At 49.0% G+C, this 19,492-nt stretch overlaps 1 protein-coding gene across 1 annotated transcript in view; it reads right to left on the reverse strand.

Annotated features, from left to right (window-relative positions):
• The window catches only part of PPP1CA (protein phosphatase 1 catalytic subunit alpha), a 176,492-nt gene that overhangs the window by 21,304 nt on the left and 135,696 nt on the right, over positions 1-19,492 (reverse strand). Inside the window, exon 4 of the mRNA XM_078659196.1 lies at positions 6,381-6,485. Within this exon, the coding sequence (XP_078515322.1) occupies positions 6,381-6,485 (105 nt within the window). The remainder of the gene's footprint in view (positions 1-6,380; positions 6,486-19,492) is intronic.

Here is a 19,492-nt window from a genome sequence, read left to right on the forward strand (position 1 = left end):
GCCGGCGCACAGTCTGCCACCCATCTCTGGTGGTGCGTCGGCAGGAAGGCGTGGGAGTATCAGTGTCCGTTGCAGTGATCCCCAGCACCTCGCAAGTGTCCTGAAGGGACCGGAGCTGATGCAAGGTGCCGTTCCAGCGGAAGATAAGCCGGAAAGGGTGGCCCCACGAGTACTGCGTGTCGTGTTCTCTCAAGAAGTCAGTGGCGATCTTGAAGGATTTGCGCTTTTGAAGGGTGATCGTAGATAAGTCCTGAAACAGCGCCACCTGATGACTCCGGAAACTCAGTGATTGCCGACGTCGAGCCTCGCATAGGATCCGTTCCTTCAAGGGGAAGTGCGGCAGGAAGGCCAAGATGTCCGGGGCTGGAGCCGAAGCCCGTCGTGGCAGGCCTACTCTGTGTGCCCTATCAATCCTCACCGGAAAGTCTCCAGGTTCCCCCAAGATGTCGCGAAACATATCACCCAGGTAAGCGGTCACGTCCTCCCCTTCTCCAGAAGGAACGCCTCGGACTCTAATGTTGTTGCGCCTGGACCTGTTCGAGATCTTCTGCGTGGGCCTGGAGGTCAATTTGTTGGTCTCTGAGCCGCAGAACCTCCTGCTGCAGGTGCGTTCGTCGTCGCGGGTGTGGCCAGTCTCTTCTATAGCAGTTACACGCTCACCAAGGGAATCAACCTCCCTACGCACCTCACGTACTTCCCCCGCTACCTCCTGCTTCAGCGCCTGGAAGTCCTCCCTGAGGGTGCTGAACAACGACTCTAGAAACGAGCGGGTCACTGGAGGCTCCCCTCCCTCCGCCCCTCGGGAGCTGGATGGAGGGCTCGGGGCAGGCTGGCTCCTATCCTTTCTTGGGGCAGCCCTGCTCAGCATGTCGGGCAAGGTGCGGTCACCTTTCTTACCCCCTCGGTTGCCAGACATCGCAGCGGCAGGAGCGCCCGGCGGTGCAGAGGGCACTGATAAGGTCCCGAGCAGCGGTGGGGCCCCTTAGACCTCCACGTCGTGTCCCCAGGGCTGGTGCAGCCACCCGTTGCCGAAAGCAGGGCTCCAACCCCGCCTCACCACGCGGAGGATAGAGTCCAGGGGAGGCGGAAGCCACCCCGTCGTGTCCACGCCCAAGTGGTGTGCCGCCTGGTCCTTCTTCTGGGCCTCCGGAGTATATGCAGCAGTGCAGTCTGTTAGGAAGGGTCTGGGTAGCCCCCCCCACGCCGCAGTAAGTGGCACAGGCTAATCCGCTTCGAGGCCGGTGCTCCTCACCGTTGTGCTCGTGCCCCACAATGTCCTGCTCAGGCAGAAAGCTCGGCACCCGCTAGGTCTCCGCCGGGGGGTCTCAGCGTCACAGTCCGTCTCCGGTGTCGTGTGTGGCGAAGGGATGAGGGCCCCCACGCAGGTAGGGCCCTCGAGCTGAGCGCCGCCGTCTCTCCGTAGGCCCTCCGGGGCCTGCTTGGTAGTTATGTCGGGCGGGGTCCCTGTATTTCGCTCGGGCCACTCTGTGCGTTGCGGAGTGCCCTCCGGTCACTGCGCCGACCCCCCAGACCGTGCAGGGCGCAGTGGAGGGCTCCATAGGCTGGCGCTCCGGGGTAGGCCTCACGGCCCTCTGGATCCCCGGGGTCGCGTAGCTGGATGTTCCTGGTCCGCCCCTGAAGGCCGCTGGTGGCGCTGCGACGGTCCGCTGCGGGATGCGACTCCCCTGCCCCGCTAACGGCTCGCTCTGGGGGCGCTCCCCCCTCCGACAGTTCCCGCAGCCCACAAGGACTCCTGGCGGGTCCGCCGGCGGGTTCCGTAGGGCGACCCACAGGCATCCCCCGGCTTGGCTGCAGGCCTCCTGTCCGGGGATCGCTCAAACTCGGCTCCGCTAAGTCCTGGAGGGCACCGGGGATCCCCAGACCACGGCGGCACTCGCTCACCGGTGCCGGGCGCCGCCTCCCACTCGATCCGGGGGAGATCAGCGGTGACTGGCGGTGTAAAGGCTCCGGAGTCTCGGGAGCTCACGCGGAAAGCGACCTCCTAGCTCGCCATCTTGGCCACGCCCCCCGGTACATTTGGTTTTAACCGATTTCCGGACAGCCTATGTATTACAGTGGCCCACCGAAGAATTCTATTCTCCACTAAGCAGCCACACCTACCCTGCTGCCAGCCGGTAGAGGGCTGAGGGGAAAGCGCGTTAGAGCTGCATTCATATCTAGTGACTTGGGTGGCATGTGTTCCCTGAAGCAAGTGGGGTTCTCTAGAAATGCTGAGTCCTTAAAGTTCAGTTGAGCATTTTGGTATGCTTCAACATTTCCAAGCAATGTCAGAGCGTGACCATCAGGAAGTTCATTTTCTTCCATAACATGTTTGCACTGGTCCTAGTCTGCAGCAAGCTACGCAACAGGTGGTGTCAGAAGGAGCCAAGGGCTTGACTGGGTAACGTTATAAGCTGGGGTCTTGTGGTCATACAAAGCAGTCACAAAGGATTCGGATTCTGAGAGATGGGCTTTACATAGGGATTGGAAGGTCGGGATCAGGTGCAATGTCTGAATCTGTGTTGGCAGAGTGGGACTTAGATGGGGAATGTACACAGAAAATTCTAACTCCTCCAAGACTGTCACTTTAAGTGCAAGACCTTCTTTTGGCCAGATAGTGTAGCCTGCGGTGGGTGAGCTACAATGTGCCCAGTGGTTAGGTTTATAGTTTTCCTTTGCCTTGCATCATGCAGCTCGCCCTCATTTTCTAGCAGGGGTGGATACCTCAGTTACGCCAGTGCTCGTTTGAGTTTACCTCCACTGAGGCAGGCAGTTCAGACTTTTGTTGCTAGGATGAAATCATGGTGGAAGGGACACCATGATAAATGATTTCATGGAGCAGAGACTGGCTTTCAATGTTGAGAGTACTCTTGATCAGTGATAAATAGCTACTGTTACCTTTTGAGTGGTATACAGATCTCAAGGCTCAAACTTAAAGTAATGAGACCCATTACATTGCAAATGCTTGTTTACATTACTGCTGGCAATCCTGCCTAATGCACCAACTTCTTTACTGCGGGTAAAGGTGTATAAGGCGGCTACTAACTCCATCTTGTCTGATGTAGCTATTACAACACTATTAGTAGCCCAGGATGATTTTCATTGAGCCCAAGTAGCTTATTGGAGAAAGTTGGAGGCGCTGGCCTACATCATGAAGAGCAGCCTTTCAACACTTCGCAGTAAAAGGTTTAGTAAAACATTGTTCCAGACTCAACCACTAGAATGCAGAATAATGCAAAGCAGGTAAATTTAGAATAGTTTTATACTACATAATCGCACCTCTCCAGCCGATCCTGGGAGTCATGGCTTGAGGCCCCATCAGGTGTGGTGGAGGAAGAGGACAAAGTTTAAAGAACTATTGTATTCATCCTTCCAAACCATGTGGTTAAGCATACCTTGTTTGAAAGAGCGGGCTAAACTAGATCTGAATAGTCCAACTAACTGGGCTCCATGGTGCCTACTGAAAGAACCTATACATAGAACATCTATTACTGAGACCTCTAGCCCGCCCAGTCTCCCTTGACACCACCTCACCCACCCCAGCATGCAGATATCAGTTTGACCCATTTGTCGGCACAAACGAAGTGGGATGACAAGTACAACCTTATGTAAGCGGAGATGCAGTGCAACTAAGTATTTGGAACCTTAATGCCAAATGCCCATCCTTCAAAACAGGGAGGAAGGTGGGATTGCTGAGGAAGGGAAGGAAAACCTTGTGCACCAATCAAATTGCCCTCCGTTCAAGCAGGTTGATATGCAGGTGCTGCTCTCCAGAGACCAGACCTCTTCTCCAGATCAGCATCCCACCCTAGGGTGGAAGCATCAGTCACCTTGGAAGGACATCTCTGCCACAAGTGTCCCAGGGGAATTGTGATGTCCGACAATCTCCCACAACCACTGCCTATAGAGGCATCACTGGAGATGTGCCAGTATACATGAATGGCCAAGAAGATCCGAGAAGCCAGCAGGTGTAAGAACTTATGGGCTGGAACCTAAGCCACTCTGAAATAAAGCAATCGTGGATTGAACGTGTTGAACTATGTGTTTGTGGGTATGCTCGAAGGAATGTTGCATCCAGTATTGCCCAATATGAACAGGAGGATCCGAAAGGGCTCAAAGTTCAGATTTGGGTATACGGTTGAAACCCCCCCAGGTTGTAAAGCAAGCATGGATGCCTGCAAGTGACATCTCCAGAGATTTCTGAAGCAGCCGTTGTCTAGGTATGGAAATGCCTGCATTTCTGATACCATTGTCCTAACCTTCATAAAGGCTGGAGGTGCTCATTCTAGACCAAAAGGACCACAAACTGGTAGCCGGTGGACCCCACCACTAAACCGCTCCTGTCAGACTGCAGGAATGGTATATAGAAATGCTCATCCTGCAAGTCCAAGCAGTATTCAGTCTTCTGTTTCAACCTCTTGTATCTCTTTGCAGAGAAAGATTCAAGAGAAAACTGCTATTCTTCCATAGAAGGAGGTACAGACAGTAGCACCACCGCCAAAACTCCTGCTCTGAAACTCCACTGCTCCTTTCTTTAGCAGGACTTCAAGCACTGTTGGCATAGGTACAGAGCCAATGTCCCCTACTTACGTGGAAGAGTTATGAAAACATTTTCTGATTCAGTTTGGTGCCTGACCCTCAATATTGAGGAATTTGCAATTTGAAGAATCCATCAGAAGCACAGGTGCAGTCTTCCACGTGTGCCCTCTTCTCCAAGGTGGGGACCCGAATCCCAGAGTCCAGTGCCTTTTTCCAATGTGTTCCATCTTATTCATGATTTTCTTGTAGACTGCTGGAGGCCAGCTTCTGACTCACCCCAGATTTTCCGATGCATTCAGCAGACCATCCTACTTTTGTCAATTTGTTAGTAGTTCGTGCAGAAATACAGTGGTTAGTCTGTTCCGTGGCCTGCAAGAAAGGGACCTTACCATGCCAGCTAGAAAAGCTTTGCATTGGCCAACACCCAAATAGGAGCTTGTTTAAATTTGGATGTTTTAGTTACAACAGGGCAAAGTCATAACATTTGAAAACCAGTCCTCTTCACACTTATAGCCCCACACCTGCTAGGGACCTTACAAGTACTCCCAATCACTTACTAACCATCTAGCTTGGAGACCGTTTAAAGGGTCAGATCTGTCCAGAGCTTCATTTTTAGAGCCTGTCACCTCAGGGTCAGCTAAGCAGATAGACTAATTCTAAAGAAAAAAAAACACAAACAAAAAACCTTCTCTCGGCTGTGTTCCTGGCTTTTTAAATCAGCACTAACAGATCTGTCATACAAAGTGTGCATTATAAGTAGTTAGTGTGGACTCAAAAGGCCTGCAGTCCCCCTCTTAATCCTGGATATTCTCTCTCATAATGAAGTACTTTAGTAAACAGTTACGAAAAGGGTTTTTACAACTCACTGCTTTCTCACCAGAAGGTGCTCATGAATGTGTGCACCTGCAACATTTGGCTAAAACTCGGACTGCAGTTCCTGAACAGACAGCAAGACCTTCACACTGGTACTGGAAGGTTATGCAGAACAGTTCCTGGGACAATGCTCCAATACTTTCTACAGTCATGAATTCCATCTCCATTATAAATTTAAACAATTTACTTTGGGGAGCATATGAAGGAAAGGATGAGAATATTTTGATCAATGCAGACACAGAAAAACAGGAACTTTGGAAGGATGGGGAGGGTGAACCTTAGAACAGACTGACATTTCATGCATGCCTTTTGCCATACAGCAGAGATGAACAGGGATAAAGTAGAGCGTGACACGATTAATGTCTGCAGTGCAGTCTTAATCAGATGGTGTGGAGGCAGGGTATGCAAAAACAGCTCAGCTGCTTCTGTTCTAGGTTTTTATAGAGGCCACCTATCTTGAAAAAGCAGCCCTAGAGAAGATTCTAAAAGTTTGCAATCCAATCTTTTTCGGTCCGTGGACCATAAAACATTCAATAACGAACCATTTACTGTTTTAGCAGGTGCTCAATTGCTATCATTTTAGAGTGCAACATCAGTTTCAGCTTTCAGGCAGACTTACAACAGGGCGAAGAAAAAGCCAGTATGGAAATGGACCACAGCTAGTTACAGAATCATTTGTAGATTAACATGCTCCACGGGCCCTCACCCCACCACCTCAAGACTGGATGGATAGGAATAGCAAAAACTGAGTTACTCCTGCCTGCTTTACCAAAGTAGCAGACCAGGCTGTTGCAGAATCCCACATCTACCATCTCAGACATTGAATCAATGAGTCGCTCATGAATACAGCACTGCATCAGGATAAATTCCTCCACAATTTTCTTAAAGTACGTGGCTCATCGAGCAGTGAAAGCTGCTTCTCTGCCTGGTTAATTCCTCACTCTTATCCAGACAAACTGGCTGCTCACCTCCGTGGCAGCAGAAGATCTTCTCGTCTACAATAGCAGCGATTGGGAGGCAGTTGAAGCAGTCCGTAAATGTTTTCCACAGCTTGATGTTATACCGCCTTTTACCTGGAAAAGCAAAATTACATTTACATCAAGTAAGCATCAGCTCTTGGATACCAATCCAGTCCTGCAGAACAGTTGAAAATCAAGCAAAAGAGAAATGGGGCCGATTTGCTGGATTTTATTTTTAAAATAAAAAAAGATCATGCCCTCCTCATCATGGGAGTCATTGCTCATGGCAAGTGGGGCATCATTTATTGTTCCTCACTGCCAGGGTTTGCCTGGAGGTGACAGATAGTAAAAGCCAAGCTACATGTCCACCCATCCTAAATGGGCGGGCATTTAGCCAATTCCGATAACCCTTCCTCCATCGGAGAAGTTTGACCACAGTGGTAACTGAGTAATCAATGCAGCGGCCAAATGTAAAGTCTGCCCACATCAGAATCAGGCAGGAAACAGTAACGATGGAGTTCCCTCTTCGCCAACACAAATTAGGGCCTTAATGAGAACCAAGATCAGCAAGACACCAAACAGGAACCACAACATTCATAAATAAACTCCAACAGTGACATGCACAAACCAACATGGTACTGAGTGGGGGACCTGCTTCGGCCAACAATGCGATTGAGGGAGGTCTGGGCCCCACATGTACTGAATAATCAGCACTGGCTACAATGAAGAATGAAGTAGCTTGTCAACCAGTTTTGGGCACAATGCATGCTGACTAGAGCAATGACTACGCAATATGCCTGGTTGAATAAAGCAATGGGCACAACAAGAGGTTGTGATTACTGCTTCAGTCTCCCACTAACAAAGCACAATAGGGGAGGGAGGATACTTGCTAGGATTGAAGGAGCCTTCTCCAGGCAATACTGTGCAATAAGCAAGGGGGCCATTTCCAGTAAGCTCTGCACTAATTAACTGGTTATTTGTTGGTAGCAGGGTCTCAACAGTATGCCTTGACAGAATGTGGGGCATGGGGAATTGAGGAGACTCCTAGAACCTTCACTGGATTCATCAGCCGGGCCGCTCCAGCCAATACTAATCACAAGTCACCTACTCTAGTCAGTACAGAGCATAATACACAAGACCTGCTCAGGCAAATACAGCCCTAGGACATGGCCTGTCCCAACCATAAATGCTAAACGGCATAGGCTATTCGGATTGCTTAAATAATCTCAATAATAAGTAAGGCTGGCCCCATGCAAAATGCCTTCATAGTGCAATGTGCAGGGTCTTGCCACCACAGCTGCCAGTACACTGCAGGCCTCCAAAGGAAGGTACATTTAAGTGAACAACATTAAAAGTAGGGGTGAGGAATTCCCATCGTCCGACATGCATGATGCCATGATCGTTTAGGGCCAAGGACAGTAAGTTTTTAGGTTAGTGTCCACTAGACAATTAGGCCCCGCTCGCTGCAGGAAAAACCCTTCATCTAACAGCACCACCGTAGGTTAATGGGTAAGCGGACTGTGCTGCCAAAACATGACTTTGCATTCATGAGGATAAGATGTTCAAAACTATGGTTCATTAACGAAAGCCTTTACAATAAGTGTGAGGACTTTAAGGAAATGTAGTGAACGGTCCAGCTTGCAGACAATTGTTAATGAAACAGTATGCATGCTTGCTAAGGATAAGTTACTTACCTGTAATCCTAGTTCTCTTCCAGGTGTATACTCAAATTCATAAGCACTGAATAATCGCCCACCCACGTGGGGGACCCCGAAGCATATACAACAAGGATTGGCATAGCCAATAGGTCTCGCCTTTAGGACCTTGTAATTGAACGTTCAAAAAGTCTAGTCTGGAAATAATTTTATCTCTGAATTAAAAAAACAGACTGGAAAAAAGGTAAATAGAGAACGAAAAAGTAACCCATAAGTAAGTAGCAGCTGATAGAAATAAAGTTTTATGGTCCAGATCTTAGCTGAAATACATACTTAGTACCGAGGGAACTGCCAACAACTGTGGCCTTAAGGATGCCGCGGGCTCTATTTCATAAAGGTGGGGGAAAACAGTGTTTTAGATGTTTTTATGCTAGCAAATAAATAGTATTACGAGGGACGTCCTTTCGCGTGAAACACATTCTGAAGATGATCATACATGTTGAAGGGATTAAAATGGGAGGTGCCACTTGGAAGAAAAATGCAAGGTAGCAGAACAGAGAGTCACAAGAATACGGCACTTTCACATCGTGCTCGTTGCCAGCCTTGCAGCTGCAGGGTAAATAGCAGCCGTCGTCATGTTTTGGGTTTTAGTGAACGACCGGGAGTGGATGACGCGGGGATTTTTACATGGCACCTGCTTTTTCCCAGATCCCAGCAGATGCGTTAATGAAGCCAACTGGTAGCCAACAAGAGACAGCAAAAAAATAAGTCAAGAGAGACCACGCAACGAGACTCCGATGCAGGAAAGCAGGCTAGACAAGAGCAGATGATAGTCATTAATAAAGCAAGGGTTAGAGCAGGGAAACAACGAGCGTCTACGGATAAGTTAAAAGAGGGGGTTGCGGGGGAAAGCGAAAGCAGGGAAAAAACACCGTTTTCCTTTCGGGAGCGAGCAGGGGCACCATCTGTTTGCAAGATAATTACCAACAGGTGTCCCCAAAGCTCGCTCCTGCAAGGGAAACGCCAAACGTGCACGTGTTGCAATACAAAACGTGTACGTTTTTGCTAAAAAACCTGAAAGATTCCAAAAGGTCCCCTCCTATGCAGCGCATGCATCCTGCGTAGGCGAGACCTAAAGATACATATATGTGTATGTTTAAGCAAAAAAGTACAGAGTATCTCAAACACATATATACAGATATAAAAATGCAACCAATTATACCTCAAATAGGCTACTTTGCCAACATTACATGGGTTTCTCATTAAGGAAAACACTGTTGCATATAAATATAAATACTGTAATAGAGAACATACACTCCAATAATGTTCCAAGACAGCCCTTTATTTTTAGAGAAAGCAATTAGCCCATAGGCTGCATAAATGATAAAACAGTACTAAAAAGTTGGCACCTTGCCTTTAAAACTAACCAGCACCTGGACACTGTGCCTTTAAAACTTCCAGGAGCCCTCCGCTCCCATCATGCACCACAGGTGACAGTTAGGTCAGTTCTTTTTTACAGTGTACTAACCTGTAGGAACAGGGACAAATGTGCAAAACGCTACTATGCTGTCAATACTCGTCCGGGGAGGTGGGAGGGTAGCTTATGACTTTAATGAGTATAACCCTGGAAGAGAACTAGGATTACAGGTAAGTAACTTATCCTTCTCTTCCAGGGGATACTCATCAATAGTCATATGCATTGAACAGAATAGCAAGCCCATACCCACTTTCCCGTGGACGAGCACCTCAAGTATGAATTATCCTAACAAATCTTAGCGAGGCTTGCCCCAATTGAGCATCCGCCTGTGTCAGTCCAAACAGTAATGGCGAGTGAAAGTGTGTACTGAACGCCATGTGGCTGATTTACAAATCAACCTGGTTGGTGAAACCTGGATGCAAAGCAGAGACATTTTGCGTTTGCTCCATCTGCAAACAAGTTGATGTCTGACACTCCCCAACGGTGGAAAAGGTCCTTCGCCAACTAGTTTGGAACCCAGTTGTGCGCTTCGACAAAGTCCTGACTTAGGGCATCTGCCTGGACGTTGAGTCCCCAGGAGATGAATCGCCACAATGGTCAGATTTCTTGTGAGAAGCCATTTCCAGATGGTCTAAGACTTCAGAGAGGTCTCGACCGGGTTCCCTGTTTGTTCAGATAATGAATTATTGTATGTTTGAACTAACAGGGAACGTGACTGGAAAGAAAGGAAGAGTAATTCGAGTGCTAGGTGTACAGCTCAGTTCTAAGAGGTTGATGGGATACCCTGGTTCTGTCTGACCAAAGCCCTTGCACCTGGAGAGAACCCATATGAGCAGCCCAACCTTGGAGGGAAGCATCCGTGACGATTGTCTAAATAGGTGGGTTCTGGTGAAAAGGAACTTCATACAGTAGATTGGATCGCTTCATCCCCCATCTGATGGAATCCCTGGCCGATTGGAGGAGAAACAGTCCTCTCAGCGACCTGGTACCTGGTCCTCCAGAGATTGCTGCAGAGGACGCATATGTAATCTGGCATTTGACATGAAGATGTATGCCGCCATCGTGCCTAGCAGAGATGACACTTGTCTGACTGTGGGATGCTGAGAAAGGAGAAGATTGCGGCATTTCTCGCGGATTGAGGATAACCTCTCCTCCGGACACACGCTTGCCTTTGTGGTATCCAGAGAAGCACCCAGGTAGCGCATTTTTTGGGTTGGGTTTAAGATCGAATTTTTGAAGTGGACTTGTAGGCCCAGACTGCTCAACATTTAAAGGCCGTATGAGAGAGGACTCTAGCAGAGTGGCCGATGAGCTCTTCAGAAGGCAGTCATCCAGGTAAGGATATATGAATATCCCTGGTTTGCGAAGAAAATCTGCCACTACTGCCATGCATTTCGAAAACATGCTGGAGAACCTTGAACTGGAAGTACTGGAGCACTACTTGAAACCGTAGACATTTCCGATGTTTCTTGAAAAGCGGTACGTGAAAGTAGGCGTCCTGCAGGTCGGTCTATTGAGCATATATAGTCCCCTTGGCGCAGTGCTAACAGCCGACATTCTTTGCAGATTAATTGGTTTAAAAGCGCCAGGTTGAGTATTGGCCTGTACTCTCTGGTAGGGCCCCTTTTCTGTACCAGAAAATGAGAATAAATGCCTTACCTTCGTTGTGGAACGGTGACTGCTTCTATGGCATCTTTCTGCAGAAGACTGTTCACCTCTGCTTGCAACAAGTGGTGTTTTTGGAGACATTTTTCTAGGGGTGGGCCTGATGGAGGTGGGGATTTGAATCTGAGCAAATAGCCATTCTGCACAATGTTCAGTACCCACTTGTCTGTTGTTTTCTTGCACTCCTCTAAGTGAAACATAATACACCCCCCTCACCTCACCCCTGTGTGGTTAATGGGAAAGGGGGAAGCCGTAGCTCATTGTTTTGCAGATTGTTTTGTTGCAGAAGATGCTAGTCTTGCAGCTCCCCATCCTCGACCAGTCCTTAACTTTTAGTGAGACCTGGGTTGATGATGCTGCGTCGACCAGTGAGTGGTTTGAATCCTCTGCTGGAAAGAGCACCGGTCGATGGTCAGAACTCTTAGTTTCTCCAGTCCAATGGCTTTCAGAGTGTCCAACTCAGTTTTCATTTTGGAAATCTCATCTTCCACATGAGAGCCATAGAGATGTGAATTGAAGGGCAGATTCACAATTCGCTGTGCATCAGGTTTCAGCCCCCTGAGATGCAACCAGGCTGAGCGTCTAGAGCAAATACCATGGGAGTAGCCATGCAAAAGACAATTGATGGAATGCAGAACAAATCAAAACATTCACCCCAGTCAAGAGATATGGGTTAAATCCATCATTCTTTTGCTCACCATGCCACCCCAGTTTAGACCTGGCTATATGCAAATCAGTCTTGAACCGGTGCCTCTTGTGAACAGTCCAGCCCGAACTACTAAGCCAGGTTTTCCCTGGACCGGAAACAAGCATCCTAGGACCCCTTTCGGGTTCCACACCTCTTCAGCCAGGATAGCTTGAATCCAGTGGCACAGTGAGCCCGGGACCCACGTCTGGGCACACCCAGCGCACTTAGAGCGAGGAAGCAAAAGACAACTGATATATGGAATGCATAACAAATCAAAACATTCACCTCCAGTCAAGAGATCTGGGTTAAATCCATCACTCTTTTGTTCACCATGCCACCCCAGGAGTAGCCATGAGCAGCCAGAACTGGTGGGTCAGCAAATTCACTAATGACTTGGTTTGCCACCTTCCTGCAGGATTTCTTGGGAATCTGACCTTTGGGACTCTTTGGCCCGAATCACAGAGAAGCTGCCTAGAGACCGGTCCTACCTCCCCAGGAGAGCAGAGGCACTAGCCACCTTCATTACTGATGCAAATGTGTTGCACATCCTTTCGCCCAGCAAGTCCATGTTTACGGTTCTTCTCCGAACGATCTTCCCTGGCTGCCACCACTATGACCGAATCTGGATAAGGATCCGCATGAAGAAACAGTGGATCCTGATCAGGGGCCTTGTACTTCTTGGAAATACGTGGGGGAACTGAGCTCACTGTAGCCAGAGTCAGGAAAGTCTGCATCGCTAGCAGACCTGGGACCAAAGGAGGCAGAGGCCTCGCCGAGGTGCAGGGTTTCAAATAGGACTGACTAACAATCGATGCAGACACAGTGTTCAGTTTGCTGCCACCCCAGCATAGAACCTCATTAAAAATCCTTTTACCATCAATTGGGGACACTCTGGCTGGGGGTGTCGCAGACAATGTTGGTGAATAGTCTTATAGAAGATCTTGAGGACGTGGACCATGACAGGGACCTCCATCTCCTTTTTGGGGATGAAGGATTAGACCTAGATTGTCCCTGTGTCCTGGATCGTGAGCATCGAGCCTATGGAGACCTAGCTCTCCTCAGGGACATGCATGGAGAAGCCCTCATGGATGCAGTAGGAGGCCCAGCAGAGACCATGGAGGGAGAGTACGTTCGGGAGGAATCCAAGTCCAGACCTCCGTCTGGAACCTTCCAGTGTTGAACACTATAGCCATCTTGGGGAAAGACTGCCAAGGAGTCTTCTCTCCCGGAACCGGATATCCAGACCAGTGTGATCTGCACAATATTAATGCCAGGCGAAGAGGACACTTCCCTCGACGTCGACCGTATGGTCTTGGATGTCGACCTCTGCCTTTCTGGCACTTCTCCTGATGGAACCGATGGATTTTCCTCCCTCAACGTCTAACTATGCCCTCTTGCCGATGACACGGATTGTGCCACCTTAGACGTCTACCTAATTCTGCAGCGAGGCATTTGGGGACTAGTGTTTGTGTGAAGATGTCCTACACGGTCTCGACGTAGACAGCCAATGGGACTGTAATGGAGTCCTTGATGTTGACCGCCTGTAGACTTGCTGCGTGGTCTTCAACGCCGGTCTACTTGACGTTGACTGTATGGAACTGTGGTGGAGTCTTCGACCGCCTGTAGGCTTGCGGCGGGTCCTGGACATCTATCCTATCGACGCAGACTGTCGTGACGGCGGCGATCTAGGCGCCGACGGTGTCTCGGCGTAGACTGATGTTTTCTCGACATCTACCCAGACTTGGACATTGACTTAGGTCTCTCAGGATCAACATACTTCGAGCCAGAATTAGTCTGCCTCAACAGCGACTTACTTTTCGGCTACAGAGGATCTCGTCGCTTCGATGGCAATCTGTCCTTAGACATCGTTGCATGCCAGGCTTGCTTTTCCGACGTAGATCTTGACGCAGAACAATCAGGAATTTGCTTCCTTTTGGATGCTGGAGAAGCCGATCAATGCAGTTTACTGTGTCTTTCTGGAGAAGGGCCCTCTTTGAAGGAAGGAGTGCTCTTAAGGCCACTTTTAGAATGTCCTTTTCCTCTCTTCAGTAAGGCATGTAGTCTTATCTTCTCCCTGTCGCGCAGAGTTCTTCTATAGAATTGCTGCCAGTAACATTTCTCTGAATTGTGTGATGATGGCAAACAATGCAAACAGAGTGTGGGTCTGATATTGCCATTTTCTTTCCACAGGAAGGACATTATAATAAAGCCATCATTTGACAGAAAATAGTTCTCAAAATGGTCAGAAAACTGAAAAAGTTTCCAGTCACAAATTTAGAGTAAAGATGAAATAAACCAATTTCTGACTAGAATAATCAAACATTGATGAGCTCAATGCTCTAGGGCCCTCACAGAATGAGCCAGAAAAAAAGAACTGACCTAACTCTCACCTGTGGTGCATGATGGGAGCAGGGGGCTCCTAGAGGTCTTAAAGGCATGGTGTCCAAGTTCTGGGAAGTCTTAAAGGCAAGGTGCCACGTTTTTTGAACTGTGGTGTTTTTCATATCTGCAGCCTATGGGCTAAATGCATGCTATTACTTCTTGTTTTCTCTGAAAATAAAGTGCTGTCTTGGAACATTATTGGGGTGTATGTTCTCAATTACAGTATTTATATGCAAAATAATTTTCCTTAAAAAGAAACCCATGTAGTTTTAGCATATTGGCCTATTTGAGGTATAATAGGCTGCATGTTTATATGTATGTTTTTGGAGGTACTCCGTACTTTTTTGCATATACATACCTGTATTTTTGTATATGCTCCAGGGTCCCGCATATGAGCGGGGATTATTCAGTGCTAAAGACTATTGAGGAGTTTCCCGTGGAAGACGTGTGGCTATCTAACGCTTCCAAAATGCTCTATTTTTAGGCAAATACATGCAAAAGAATGGAAGCAACACTGCGGATTGTTTCAAAATGAAATGTACCAAACCTCTGAAAAGAGTTTGCAGCTTGTTTGCTATATTTTAGTGAACATTTTTTAAGGCCAACTTTAACAAATAGTTTTACCTGTCGGTGTAGTTTTGCAGCTAGAAGATCTTTCTGGATTCACTATGCTGTGCATTATTCCGCGGTCTTGTGGTTGGGTCCGGATTCGTAGTCTTTTTTTTTTTGTAGCCCAGGTGGGCGTCGGCGTCACACCCCTTTGGGTGTATTTGCGGTGACGTCGGCATGCTTCCTGCGGAAGCTCCCACTCTTGGGCGCCATCTTCGGGTTCTTTTTTTCTGTGTTTTTCGTTTCCGAAGTAATGGCAATGTTCTATTCAGGTGATATTTTACCACTTTGTACCTTCAAAGTATTTTCCACTTGTTCTATTTCCACCTCTTCTCTCTCCAGCCTCATCTTTCTGGCGGAGGTGGGTGGGTTCGCTAGTGAATCCAGAAAGATCTTCAAGCTGCAAAACTACACCGACAGGTAAGAAAACTATTCGTTTTGCAGCGTGAATCTTTCTGGATTCACTATGCTGTGCATAGATTTTGTAGCGGTTTCTCATCTCTGTGGCGGTTGGGTGGAAGATTAGCGTTGGGTATTAAATTGTGCTGTAGCACCTTCTGTCCAACTTGAGCTTCCTTGTTCATCTGTATGTCCACACAGTAGTGCTTCGTGAACGTGTGCACCGAAGCCCATGTTGCCGCCAGGCATATGTCTTGTATGGGTGTGTTAGCCAGGAAGGCTATTGTAGCACCCTTTTTCCTAGTGGAGTGGGCACGTGTCCCCTCTGCTAGCTCTTGTCCTGCACGCTTGTGGCAGAGTTGAATTGTCTGTGCGATCCATCGTGCAATGGTCTTTTTGGTTACTGCTTTTCCCATGTAACTGTTGGCGAATGACACAAAACTGTTTTGTTTTCCTGTGTCCCTTCGTCCTCTCAATGTAGTGCATGACTGCCCTTCTGGCGTCCAGGGTGTGCAGAGCTCGCTCTGCGGCAGTTGGTTTTTGGAAAAAACTCTGTATCTGTATAGACTGGTTCATGTGCAATTTAGATACCACCTTCTGCATGAAGTTTGGGTCAGTCCTCATCACAACCCTATCATTGTGTATTTGTATGTAGGGTTCTTGTAGCGTCAGAGCCTGAAGCTCGCTTACTCTGCGTAAGGACGTTATTGCAACCAGGAAAGCTGTTTTCATAGTTAGCATCTTTAAGGACGCCTTGTGGAGCGGTTCAAAGGGCTCCTTCATGAGTTCCGTTAGGACTATGTTCAAGTTCCATGCAGGTGGCGGCACGCGCTTGGGTGGTGCGATCCTTTTCGCACCTTCTAGGAATCTCTTCACCACCTGTAATGTGAAGAAACTCCTGCAAGTTTCTCCCCTTGTGTAGGTGACTATCGCTGCCAAGTGAACTCAAAGAGGATGAGCTAAGGTTCTTCTCTAGCAAGTGCGTCAGGTACTTTAGCACTGTGGAGTCCTTCATTTTATTGTGAAGTCTCTTGTCTGCACCATATTGTGAACCTTTTCCATTTCGCAACATAGCACTTCCGAGTGCTAGGCCTTCTTGCCTCCCGCAGGACCTTCAGGGTACTTTCTGGCAATCTTAAATGTGCGAACTCTATGTCCTCAGGAGCCACGCTACTAGGCTCATGCTCTCTGGCTCTGGGTGTAGCACCTCTCCGTTCTGCATGGAGTAGGTCTTTCCTCCTGCTGAATCTGTGGGGTGCACACTGTCATCTCCATGATCTGCGAGTACCAGGTCTGCCTCGCCCACTGTGGTGCGACCAGTATCAGTGTCATGTTGCTCGCTCTGCACTTGCTCAGTACTCTGTGCATCAGTGGTATCGGGGGAAAGGCGTAGGCAAATGTCCTTGACCAATCTATCCATAGGGCATTCCCTAGTGACCCTTCCTCGGGCTGCCTGGATGCGAAGTTTTGGCATTTTGCATTCTGGCGTGTGGCAAACAGGTCCACCGATGGAGTTCCCCATCTGTCGAATAGGCGCCTTGTCTCCTGAGCATTGAGCTCCCACTCGTGGGATGCCGATGTCTGCCTGCTGAGCCAATCTGCTTGTATGTTGTCCTTCCCTGGCAGGTGTATGGCTAGCAGGTCTATCTTGAGAGGGATGGCCCATCTCCATATCTCCTGCGCCAGCGTTGAAAGCGGGGCTGACTGTGTGCCCCCCTGCTTGTTGATGTAGAACATCGCAGTGGTATTGTCTGTTTGTATCAACACCTTGTGTTTGTACAGTCTTGTTTGAAAGGCTTTCAGTGCAAGGAAGATTGTCTTCAATTCTAAGTAATTGATGTGCTTTGTCGCATCTGTTGGTGTCCAGTCCCCTCACCTTGAGCTCCTCCATGTGAGCGCCCCATCCCTTCAGGGATGAGTCTGTGGTGATGGTCACTGTTGGCGTTGGGGGCGTTAGAGGCTTTCCCCTTGCTATGTTCTCCATGGTCCACCATGTCATCTCCTTCTGCACTGCGTGCGTTACAACCACTAGATCCTCCCAACTGCCTGTAGCTTGTGACCATTGCTCCTGTAGCCATTCTTGAATGGGTCTCATGTGGAGTCGTACATTCGGTACCAGGTGGATGCATGATGCCATCATCCCCATGATCTTGCTCGCAGTCCTCACTGTCCGAGCTTGTCCCTTCCGGTAGGGGAGAGTTTCCTTCACCAGCGCCCTCGCCCTCTTCTTGCTGGGGAACACCTTGCCCTGTAAGGTGTTGATCTGTGCTCCCAGGAAGATCTTCACTTGTTCTGGCTCCATTGATGATTTCTTCCAATGGATGGAGAACCCCAGGTTTATGAGCGTGCTTGTCACTGTATGTGCGTGCAGCTTGCATTTCTGGTATGAGTTTGCTTTCACCAGCCAGTCGTCCAGGTAAGGGTATACGTGTATTCCTTGCCTTCGTAGGTGCGCTGCGACTGCTGCGAGGCACTTTGTGAAGACCCTTGGTGCTGACTTTAGTCCGAAGGCCAGTGTCGTGAACTGGTAGTGGCTTTCTCCGATGGTGAACCTGAGCATGTGCTTGTGCTTTCTGTTCATTGGAATGTGCAGGTATGCGTCTTTGAGGTCTATTGTGACCATGAAGTCCCCGATCTGCAATTGTGGGAGCACCTCTTGCAGGGAGGTCATTTTGAATTTTTGCGTTCTTATGAATTTGTTCATGAACCGTAAGTCGAGAATGGGTCTCATTGTCTCGTCTACTTTTGGTACCAGGAAGTACGTAGAGTATACTCCTGTGTTTCTTTCCTTGAAGGGTACCCGTTCTATGGCCTCCTTCCGCAGGAGTTCCTTTGCCTCCTCCTGCAGACACTGCAGCTGCTTGCCTGCTAGTGGCTTTCTTTTTGGTTTTCTGTTTGTTGGTCTCCCCTCCAACTCTATGCAGTATCCGAATTGGATAATGTTGAGGATCCATTTGTCTGATGTGATCTCTCCACTCTCGGAGGTGAAATCTTAATCTTCCTCCCACTGGTGTCATGTGGTCGTAGGTGTCTAGTTTGTCTTGACCCATCTGTACGTGCTGCCCCCTGGGATCTTTTTTGTGGGCGGGCACACAGTTTTTTGAAGTCACTTAGAGGTGGGCTGCTGCCCCCCTCTTCTATTTTGTCCCCGTCCATTTCTCCCTCGAAAGAACTGGCCTCTTTGTTGGTACTTCTAGGACTGCTTCTGCTGACCATGCTGAGTCTGCGAGTCTGCCTGGTGCGTTTGCTGGAAAGCCTGGTGTGATGTACCTGGCTGGTTTCCGCCTCTCCCGCCGGGCCTCCGTGACGGGGTGCCCCTCTTGTTCCCTCTGAACTGCAATGCTCCCATGGATCTTGCTGTTTTCGTTATCTTTTTTCAGTTGACTAAGCGTTTCATCAACTGTTGTTCTGAAAAGCGTGTTGCCGTTGAACGGTGTGTTCAGGATGCTGTGTTGCACCTCCGGTTTGAAACCGGATATCCTGAGCCAGGCGTGCCTCCTTTCCGTGACGCCCATCATCATGAGCCTGCTGGCGGTGTCTGCCCCATCCAGGGCCATCTTAAGGCAAGAATTTGCAGCGTTTTTTCCCTCTTCAACCAGCTTTTCGGCCTTCTGCCTGGCATCCTGGCGCAAGTCCTTCACCAACTGCCCCAGCCCCTACATGTGCCGGTTTATCAGGGCGTTGGAATTAGCCATGCGCCAGTGGGTCGCGGCATTCCGTTCGATCCTTCTGCCCACCAGATCCATCCTTTTGCTCCCCTTATCCGGTGGTGGGCCCGAGGTAGTGGGTACGTTAGCCCTCCTCCTTGCTGTGGCCGTGATAATTGAGTCTGCGGAGACCGTGCCCTGAATGTAGGCCGGGTCCTTTGTGGAATGCTTGTACTTCTCAGTTCTGGGAGTTACTGCCTTGCATGTTGCGGGCTCCCTGAAAGCTTCCTTCCCCTGAGCCAAGATGCTCTCGAGCATTGGAAGGAACTGGCTCCTCGTTTGTGTTGGGAGCAATGTTTCTAGAAGGAAGTCTGCTTTCTGCTTCTCTTCGTCGAGCTTGAGCTTGAAAGCTGCTGCGGCAGCTTGTATCACCGAGTTATAGGCCCCGATGTCGTCCGGCGGCGAGGGCCTCGAGGGGTAAGTGTCGACCACCTCCTCCGGGCTGTCGGTGTCGACATCTATGTAATCTACCTCCTGTAGGTCAGAGGGTGTCGAGTCTGCGTCCGTCCTGCTTTCCTCTTCCTCCCCATAGTTGTAAC

The sequence above is a fragment of the Lissotriton helveticus genome, chromosome 1_1 (genome assembly GCF_964261635.1).
Source record: "Lissotriton helveticus chromosome 1_1, aLisHel1.1, whole genome shotgun sequence".
NCBI lineage: Eukaryota > Metazoa > Chordata > Amphibia > Caudata > Salamandridae > Lissotriton > Lissotriton helveticus.